At 41.8% G+C, this 9,872-nt stretch overlaps 1 protein-coding gene across 1 annotated transcript in view; it reads right to left on the bottom strand.

The window, feature by feature from the left end:
* Positions 1-566: 566 nt before the first annotated feature.
* The window catches only part of LAPTM4B (lysosomal protein transmembrane 4 beta), a 48,435-nt gene continuing 39,129 nt past the window's right edge, over positions 567-9,872 (bottom strand). The window contains exons 6-7 of the mRNA XM_081952170.1: positions 9,482-9,577; positions 567-2,206 (exon numbers count right to left, since the gene is read on the bottom strand). Of these exons, the coding sequence (XP_081808296.1) occupies positions 2,129-2,206; positions 9,482-9,577 (174 nt within the window). The 3' untranslated portion in view covers positions 567-2,128. The remainder of the gene's footprint in view (positions 2,207-9,481; positions 9,578-9,872) is intronic.

Raw genomic sequence — 9,872 nt, 5'->3', positions numbered from 1 at the left:
AACTTTCTTAATGTTGTCATCTGCACAAACCCAGCCAGCTGTGGTTCTTTTAAGCAAACTATGGCTTCATGTAATGCATGACTCATTTAAAAAGTGAGAGGGATTCCATTTTTAAAGGAATGAAAAATAAACAATTTTATTGATTTATAGCTTTGTGACTATATACCAGCTTCTCAAGTAAATCTATGTTTAAGAAACATAGGCTTAAAATCAATAGGACTCAAGACAGTCATGCTTATGTCTAACTGATTTAATGGGTCCCAGATAAGAACCACAAATATTATTTACTTATTCTTTTAGTCAGTTTGTATGCTGACACAGTCATGAAGGCAACCGTAGCCAGCTTATTTATAAGAATTAAACTAGTCATGGAAATAATGGCCTACCCTCTAGGGTAACAATAACAATTAATAACAATTAATAACAATAACAATGCTTTCAATATGTATTACATATTGGAGTGTTAAATTCTTATATTAAAGCAGACAACAAAACACACACAGAATGATGTAACCAACATTAGTACAAAACAGCATATTAAATTTCCCCAAATACCACAGAAATACTGACTGTTCAACTAGCTTTTATTTGCACAAAGTGACAGAGTCACAGTAGATACAAGCAGTACCCCTGAGTTCAATTGGGGTGTGTGTGTTAAAAAATTGTTCAAAAATCCATGAAATCAATGACATTCAAAAATGGTTTACTTCCAGCACTCGTAATTGCCGAGCTGGATTACTTAAGTAGCAATTGCTTAAGTGGACAAAACAATGTTGCCAGAATTGGGAGAGCAGGAAAATTAAGAGTCTGACCTCACGATTAAGAAATCTAAAGCATTATACTGTATTGAGGAATTGTTTAATTTGGGAGTAGATTAAAAGTCTTGATCTGTAGTCCCCAACCTGAAACACTTCCATTATTTTAAATTGCACCATTTTCATATCCTTCAGCCGGTACAGTGGTTGGCTATTACAGCCAGGGATAATGGGAACTGTGGTTCAATTTTTATGGAAACATCAGGCTGATGAAACATTCTGGATTTGTTTGGGGGTGGGACGGTTAGAGTAAGAAAGGAACATAAATAGCAATATCACTTAGACATATACCACTTCACAGTGCTTTACAGCCCTCTTTAAGTGGGTTACAGAGTCACCATATTGCCTCCAGCAATTTGGGTCCCCATTTTATTCACCTCAGAAGGATGGAAGGCTGAGTCAACCTTGAGCCTGGTGAGATTTGAACTGCCAAATTGCAGTCAGCCAGCAGTCAGCAGAAGTAGCCTGCAGTACTGCACTCTAACCACTGTGCCACCATGCCTCATAAATCCCTATTTTTGGAGGAGGGAGATAGATAACGTTATTCCTATCCTTACAAGCCCTACAGTCTGAAATTCCTTTGAAATTTGGCTATTTTGCTACCCAATAGCTACATTGTGATATAAGATGGGGGAGGATTATGTGACCTATAGTTTGCCTGTATCTGGATCAGAGGTGGCTTGCTCCCGGTTTGGCCTGGTTCAGCCAAACCGGTAGTGGAATTCAGGCCTGGGTCACAGAACCGGCAGCGATCCAGGCCTGCCACGTCCCCAAACTGGTTCCCTTGCCACCACTGGGCCGCCATCATTTGGGTTTTTAGTGGCTGTGCGTGTGCAGTTCACTGTAAATTGTTCTGCGCATGCACAAAGAACAATTTACATTGAACAGCGTACACCTGTGCAGCATACATTTTGCGCGGGTTGCAAACCGGTAGTAAAACTGGAAGCAACCCACTCCTGATCTAGATTAACGGAAAGCTAAATCTAAATCCAGTTGAGGATTGTAAATTGATTCTTAAAACTGACTTGAAAATTCTGCCATTTAAACTAGCAAAACTTCCACATTAGGTATGGTGGGAATAAAAATACATCTTACAGGAAAAAAAAAAAAACCTACAATGCGATTATAGTATACTTTGCTAAACTGAGCCAGTTCAGTAATGCTTTCGGCAAAACAAAAAAACACAAAACACATTTTGAAAATAATCTATAAATAAATCTGGGATCTTGCAGGTCCATCTTGAAAGTGAAAGGCTATATTGCTTGGATGATCTGAAAAATAGTATAATTGGTTTTTTTAGGTACACATCACACTTATGCGGCTACATAAGGAGGAGGTGGGGCATCTTTCCCTGGCCCATTTGCAGAGTCTTCATACGATGGCAACAGCACCTGAGGAAAAGAAAAAGAAAGAAAGAAAGAAAGAAAGAAAGAAAGAAAGAAAGAAAGAAAGAAAGAAAGAGAAAGAAAGAAAGAAAGAAAGAAAGAAAGAAAGAAAGATGGTTTTGAAAACTGTAGGATTAAAACAGGGATGTCCAACCTTGCAACTTTAAGACTTGTGAACTTCAACTCCCAGAATTCCCCAGCCAGCTGTAGTCTTTGTCCTACACCCATTCACTTAGTGACCATTCAAATTTACAATGGCACTGAAAAAAGTGACCCAAAGCTGCTTTTTCTTGGATAAGAAGAGAAATGTTTTCAAAGAAAAACCAGAAAGTCCAGTTGCCTCCTGAAAAAAGCCCCTTAGGGGGCAACCATGACTTGGATGGCTGAGACACCGGAAAAAAGCGACCTGCAGTCAGTCTTCACACTTATGACTACTGCAGCATCTCTAGGGTCAAGTACTCAAAATCCGGGTGCTTGGCAACCGGCATGTATTAATGATGGTTGTAGCATTCTGGGTCATGTGATCACCATGTGCAACCTTCCCAAATGGCTTCCGACAAGCCAATAGCTGATTTGGATAGCTGGTTTGGTTTAACAACCACAGTGATTAATTTAAGAACTGGGGGGGGGGGGGGGTTGCAAAATGAGGCGTGATTCATTTAATAACCATATTGCTTAGCAATAGAAATTCTGCTCTCAATTGTGGTTGTATGTTGAGCGTGTAGTGGGCTAAATATATATATATCAGCTTTTACAAGGGAAATATTTCTTTTAACAGGAAAAATAATAGATACATGTATGTATGTATGTATGTATGTGTATGTATGTATGTGTGTATATATATATATATATATATATATATATATATATATATATATATATATATATATATATATATATATATATATATATATATATATATATATATATATACATACATACATACATACATACATATATACACACATACACATACATACATACATACCTGCATGCATACATACATACCTGCATGCATACATACATACGTCAGTGTACCCACAGACCATTTTATTACAACTCTTCCCACTTCGGAGTATTTTCAACTCTTGCTTACAAAATTTAAAATTCCTCCTAAAATAGATCTCACACTTTCAGGAATTTTGAAAGAAATGGGACAAAAAAAGAGGTATTTTCTACATTGGCATTGGCAATTGTGGTTTTAGTCGATACATGTATAACTTTGGAGCCATGGAACCAAAAACTGATTTTGCAGCATCATTCATTAATAAAATAAGACTCAATGGAACAATTCCAAAATGGATGAAGAACAAATTGAATTACAGCAAACAGCAATCCCTACAGGCATTAGGGATACATATGTTTTAACCAATGAATTTGGCTCAAATAAAACTCCACATATTGGTTGTGAATTTCTTTTCTTTTCTTTTGTTAAATCACAGAAACATTCTTTTTACACCAGCACATCTGCACCAAGCACTTAGGAGCAGTAGGAAGCAGAATTATTTCTCATTTAAACATTGTCACAATGCAAACGTGGAATGGCAAATCATTGTACTGGCTGCTAAGTTAACTCCAGCCTTTTCCAGTGCTAATGATAAGGCTATCTGAGATAGCAAACATGCAAGTTAATGATACCATGGTGTATCATCCGAATGCTGATGATATTCAATTATGTATCTCCACCCCCGGTGAATTAAACAATGCTGTTAATTTCCCATCTCTGTGTCTAGATGGGAGACAGCAGGCTTTGGCTAAACCCTGGCAAGATTGAGTGGCTTTGGGTTTTAGGACCTTCTGGACCTGGGACTTTACCATCTTTGGTGCTGGATGAAATTGCAGCTAGTATACAATTCTGTGGTCCTTCTGTACTCATGACACCTGCTCAAGAAGCACATGGCTGTCATGGATAGGAGTACCTTTGCACACCTTCGGGTTCAGTGCTAGTTTCACCATTTCCTGGATCATGAGGTTCTAGGCATAGTTACTCATGCCCTGGTTACCTCTAGAATGGACTATTGTAATGCATTCTCCATGGGGCTGCCCTTGAAGAGAGTCTGGAAGCTTCAGTTGGTGCAAAATGTGATGGCGTGGGCAGTTGCATGTGCCCCTAGAACAGCCAGTGACGTGCAGTCAGGAGAGGCACAGCCTCACCACTGTCATCATGAAAAGGAAAAAGGCGAGAGCTGAGATCAGGCTGAGCTAGTTGCTGCCTCACCGTGGATGACTGCTTAACTGTTTAAAAAAGCCTCTAAAAAGCACCCTCTACTATGAGGCAGGAGAACTGCATGCCTCATCTAGTCTGACTTTAGGCATTTTATGATCACTTGAGTAGAGTTAAGCAAGGGTTAAAAGACTAAAAATTCCTGACGTAGGTGAGGCATGCAGTTCTCCTGCCTCGTAGTAGAGGGCGCTCGTTTGGGCGGGGCTTCTTCAGAGGACCCGAGGCAAGAGCAGAGTTGAAATCCTCTCTGAAACAGCTGGTAAAGGTACACGTGGGTCGGAGGGAGGGGGAGGAATTCAAACTTCATCCTCCTGGTGCGGGGCTTTGGGCAAAGGCTGGAGGGAAGGACCCTGGCTCGCTTGTGTGCTCTCCCTCCCCAAGTGTAGTTTGATTGCAGGCAGAGCCACGTTGCCTTTTGAAACCTGTAATCAGTGAAGCTGGGCTGGATCCTTCCAGGGCTGGGGGAAAGTGTGTGTAATCCAATCCAACTTCCTGTGTGTGTGTGTGTGTGTGTGTGTGTGTTTGAGAGAGGGGGGAGGGAGGGAGAGAGGGAGGAAGGAGGGGAAGGGAGAAGAAAAAGAAAAAGAAAGAAGGAAGCTTCTTTCGCAAAGAAGAAAAACAAATGCTGTCGCTTTAAATCGGAACTGAGCATGCCTGGCTGTGGAATTCTGGGAGTTGAAGTCCACAAGTCTAAAAAAATTTGAAACTCACCACTGGGTCAGTGCCTCACCAGCCATAAACCTCACCGCACGTCATTGAGAACAGCACGTTAGACTTCTGCCCTGTGAGCTGTATTTGCTTCCAGGTTCAATCCAGGGTATTAGTTTTGATCCTTACAACCCTATATGGCATGAGACTAGGTTATTTGAGGGGCCACCTCTCCTGGGTTACATCTATCCATCCCATTAGATTCAGCAGGAGGAATATGTTACAGATCCCATCTGCTACACTCTTCCCTTTGATGGAACAGATTTAACAGATTAACAGAGTTGGAAGGGACCTTGTAGGTCATCCAGTCCAACCCCCCCCCCCCCAAACAGGAGACCTTACACCAGGGGTGAAATTCAGCAGGTTCTGGAGAACTGGTAGCACAAATTTTGAGTAGTTCAGAGAACCGACAAATACCACCTCTGGCTGGCTCCAGAGTGGGGTGGGAATGAAGATTTTGCAGTATCCTTCCCCTGCCACACCCACCAAGCCAAGCTGTTCCATTGGTTGATTGTTCCCACCGTTAGAAACTTTCTCCTTATTTCCAGGTTGAATCTCTCCTTGTTCAGTTCCCATCCATTATTCCTTGTCTGGCCTTTCAGGTGCTTTGAAAAATAGCTTGATCCCTTCCTCCCTGTGGCAGCCCCTCAAATATTGGAACACTGCTATCATGTCTCCCCTGCTCCTTCTCTTCACTAGACTAGCCATGCCCAGGGCCTGTAACCGTTCTTCATATGTTTTAGTCTCTAGTCCCTTGCTCATCTTGGTTGCTTTTCTCTGCACTCTTTCTAGAGTCTTAACATCTTTTTTTATAGTGTGATGACAAAAACTGGATGCAGTACTAAGGCTTAATGGAGTGGTGTTTTTGGAACCCAGGAGATGAGTCTTTTCTGCTGTGATTCCTATCCTCTGGAACACCATTCTCTCTGAGGTGAAATTAGTTCCAGTTCTATTAGCCTTCCAAAAATCCATTAAGGTTTGGAGGAATGCAAACCTCCTGTTCCTCCTTGATCTCTCAGCAGTTTTTAAACCCCTCAACTTTGTTAGATTCCTGGGCCACTTCTGAGCAATTGGAGTGGTAGGCATTGCTCTGCAGTGGTTCTCGTTGTTTCTGAAGGGCCACTGACATTCAGGGTTGGTGGTGACAAGAGATCTGCCCAGAGACTTCTACACTTTGAATGCCTTAGAGATCTTTCCTCTCCTTTAGCTATCTAAAACTGTCTTTTTTGCATCCTGTTGGCAGAGATTTGGTCAGTTTGTCCATTTTGGGCTTCCGTAAAATTGTGAAGACCTATCTGTTCTGTCCTATGCAGTAGCAATAGCAATAGCACTTAGATTGATATACCACTTTACAATGCTTTACAGTCCTTTCTAAACGATTTACAGAGTCAGCATATTGCCTCTGACAATCTGGGTCCTCATTTTACTAACCTCAGAAGGATGGAAGGCTGAGTCAACCTTGAACCTGGTGAGATTCGAATTGCAGACAGCCGGCAGTCAGCAGAAGTAGTCTGCAGTCCTGCATTCCAACCACTGCGCCACCACGGCTCAAAGAAACAACTGCAACTCTTTATTGAATTAATCTGTTTTTGTAACTTTACAATGCACTCCAACTATCTGAATCTTCGTGTGATGGCCAGACCTGGACACAATGGTCTCTACCTGAATATCAACAGCACTTAGACTTACATATCACTTCACAGTGCTTTACAGCCCTCTCTAAACGGTTTTACAGAGTCAGCATATTGCCCTCAATGATCTGGGTCCTCATTTTACCATCCTCAGAAGGATGGAAGGCTGAGTCAACCTTGAGCCTGGAGAGATTTGAACTGCTAAATTGCAGTCAGCCGGCAGTCAGCAGAAGTAGCCTGCAGTACTGCCCTTTAACCACTGAGCCACCATGGCTCATAGAATATATACCCTGGATTGAACCTGGAAGAACCTGAATGGTGTGTTGTAATTGAATGTGATTTTTATCTTTTGTTTTGCTCTTTTTATTCTTATATCTATTTGAAGGTTTAGGACAGCGATGGCGAACCTTTTTTGGTTCGCGTGCCACAAGTGGGGGGAGCGCAGGGGGGTCGTGTGCGGGCGTGCCGCACCCATAATGCAACATGCGACCCCCCAGTGCGCAGGCGCGCACAACGCATGACCCCCCACTTTTACATGCTTTTTTCGCCCTCCCCAGGCTCCAGAGGCTTTATAGGAGCCTGGGGTGTGCAAAAAGAGCCTCCCCCGCCCCCCTGGAGGCCCTCCGGAGGCTTCAGGGACCGTCCGGAGGCTTTCCTGAAGCCTTCGGAACGCTTAAAACCACCCTCCGAGCAAACCGGAAGTGACTTCCGGGTTGCTTGGAGGGTCGTTTTAAGCGTTCTGAAGGCTTCAGGGATCGTCCGGAGGCTTCCCTGACGCCTTCGCTGATGGTCCCTGAAGCCTCGGGGGGGGCAGGGGGGGCTCTTTTCGCCCTCCCCAGGCTCCTATAAAGCCTCTGGAGCCTAGGGAAGGCGAAAAATAGCTTTTAAAAAGGTCAACTCAGCTGGCCAGCGCGCGCATGCGTGCTGGCCAGCTGACAGGGCAGCGCCTCGTGTGCCCTGACAAATGGCTCCACGTGCCACTTGTGGCACGCATGCCATAGGTTCGCCATCACTGGTTTAGGATAATCATTTTATATGTTGTGAGCCACCACACAATCTGGGAATAGGCACCATACAAGTAAAGTAAATGAATAAACAAAAAAACCATAATTGTATGGTTTGCCTGAAACACATATACTAAGGAGCAGCTGGAATTATTTCTCAATAAAATGTCATCTGTCAAATAGTCAAGCTCAGTTTGTCTCTCTGCTTAACTGAGCAGGAAGCAACCTAAATGTTTGTCTATGAGCATTGCCATTAGAAACCACTCTGGAGCAATTACAAATGGAAATGGACTGCCCAGAGATAATTTATAGCTTTGAAATCCTTTGTGTTGCCAAAACATTCCTCAGAAGACATTTATTGTGTGAGAGAATATACAGCTGCCCACATATTTGACAGTATTAACTTTTAGAAAACAAAAGAGCTCTCTCTAGACAAAAAGCATACACTTATCAGGGGAAGTGATATAAAATATACAGTCTACTGTGGCAGGATCATCTGGGAATCATTAAAAGACACCTCCAAGAAATGGGTTTTCTGGGTCTAATTTAGAGCAAAAGTTAACGGAAAAAGTTTCTGTTCCTGGATCGTTTCATATCAGGGTGTGGATAGTTATGAGAATTAAAGCAAAAGGATTCAATTGCATTAATGCACATTAATGGTGCACTTTTTGTTTAAGATTTCTCAGGCTGAGGAACTAAATTTTTTCGGAGAAGAAGGTGAGCAGGTGGTGGTCCTTACAGGAAGTAGGACCTACTGACAGTCCAGTCCAGTCCAGATTCATAAGCTAATATCCCCAAACTGGGAGCCAATGTTTCTAGAAAACTCAAGGTTTCATCTGCTCAATATAAGAATTTTTTAAAAGACCCATTTACTACAATATCTATATCAGCATCAAGGTTGGAACAAATTAAGATGTGAAAATTTAGTTCGGTGTTTTGTTAAATGATGGCTTGTTCTAATTCTAATAGTTCATAAAATAAAATAATAAAAGGCATGCAACAGGCAATTCACTAGAAAATGCTAAATAACAGCATGAAGAAAAGAGAATCTTGTAAGGGAAGAAGCAGCACAAGGATGGTCAACATAGGGACAAGCTAGGACACATCTTGGCAGTGACAATATATCTTTATTCCTGAACAATGCAACTGTAAATATAAGACCACTGAAAGCACCCTATTAGATCTGGATTCATACACCAATCTAAGTCATAATCTACATTTGTTTTTGATTTAATGTACCATGAGCCATTGTGGTTTATAACCTAAGATTCATGACTAAGTGGAGTATTGAAACAACACTAATTTGGGACTATTTACCAAACTATGGTTAAAATCAAGTCTTACCTACATGAACTTACTGAAAAGAAGGTATCTCTGGGAAGCTCAACAGGAAGGCAAAAGCATTCCCTGCTAATATCCCGAAATGCACATTATCCAAAAACCACAGACAAGTTTCTCCAGAAATGAATTTAGCTGATTTTTCCTTGGTGAAACCAGAGCACAGGGAAAGTGATATCTGACTTGGGCAACTTGTATTCTCAGCATAATAGGACCCATCATTGTCGGATAAGTACACAGAAAAGCAATAGCTCTGCTGGTCAAAGTTGCATCCTTGAAGATTTCTATCCCGTTGGATTTTGTACCATTCAAAACAGGTCTTCTCATCTAAACCCAGGAACCTCTCACAGCTCCAGCCAATTCCAACAAAACTTACCGCTGTGTCATTAGTGGTAATGTAGACCAGGACATCAGAGTTGTTTCTGTTATTAATGTAACGATAACAGTTCCATACACAACTGATCAAGTAACCCTGGAAAGAAAGAGGGTGGAGGAAAGGAAGAAGACAAGATGTGTTGAGCTGTGAACTGAATTGCTTCAACCCTGTGCAGTTTTCCTAAATTTTGGTACCTTCAGCTATGACTGTGCTGGCTGAAGACCTCAGGGAAGGTTCTCAAATTGGAGAAGCTGAATCATATGTTATATGTTGCTTAAGAGATCCCTGTTTTTTTCTTCCTGTCTCATTTCCAAAAGCCAACTGTGCAGAACATTGGTTAGTGTGGATACTCCCAAAGCTCTTCTCCTTTCACTGGAACAGTTTTGTACTT

The sequence above is a fragment of the Natrix helvetica genome, assembly GCF_964273705.1.
Source record: "Natrix helvetica genome assembly, chromosome: 4".
Classification (NCBI taxonomy): domain Eukaryota; kingdom Metazoa; phylum Chordata; class Lepidosauria; order Squamata; family Natricidae; genus Natrix; species Natrix helvetica.
The sequence above is the reverse complement of the archived record's forward strand: the minus strand, read 5'-3'. Positions and strand labels throughout refer to the sequence as shown.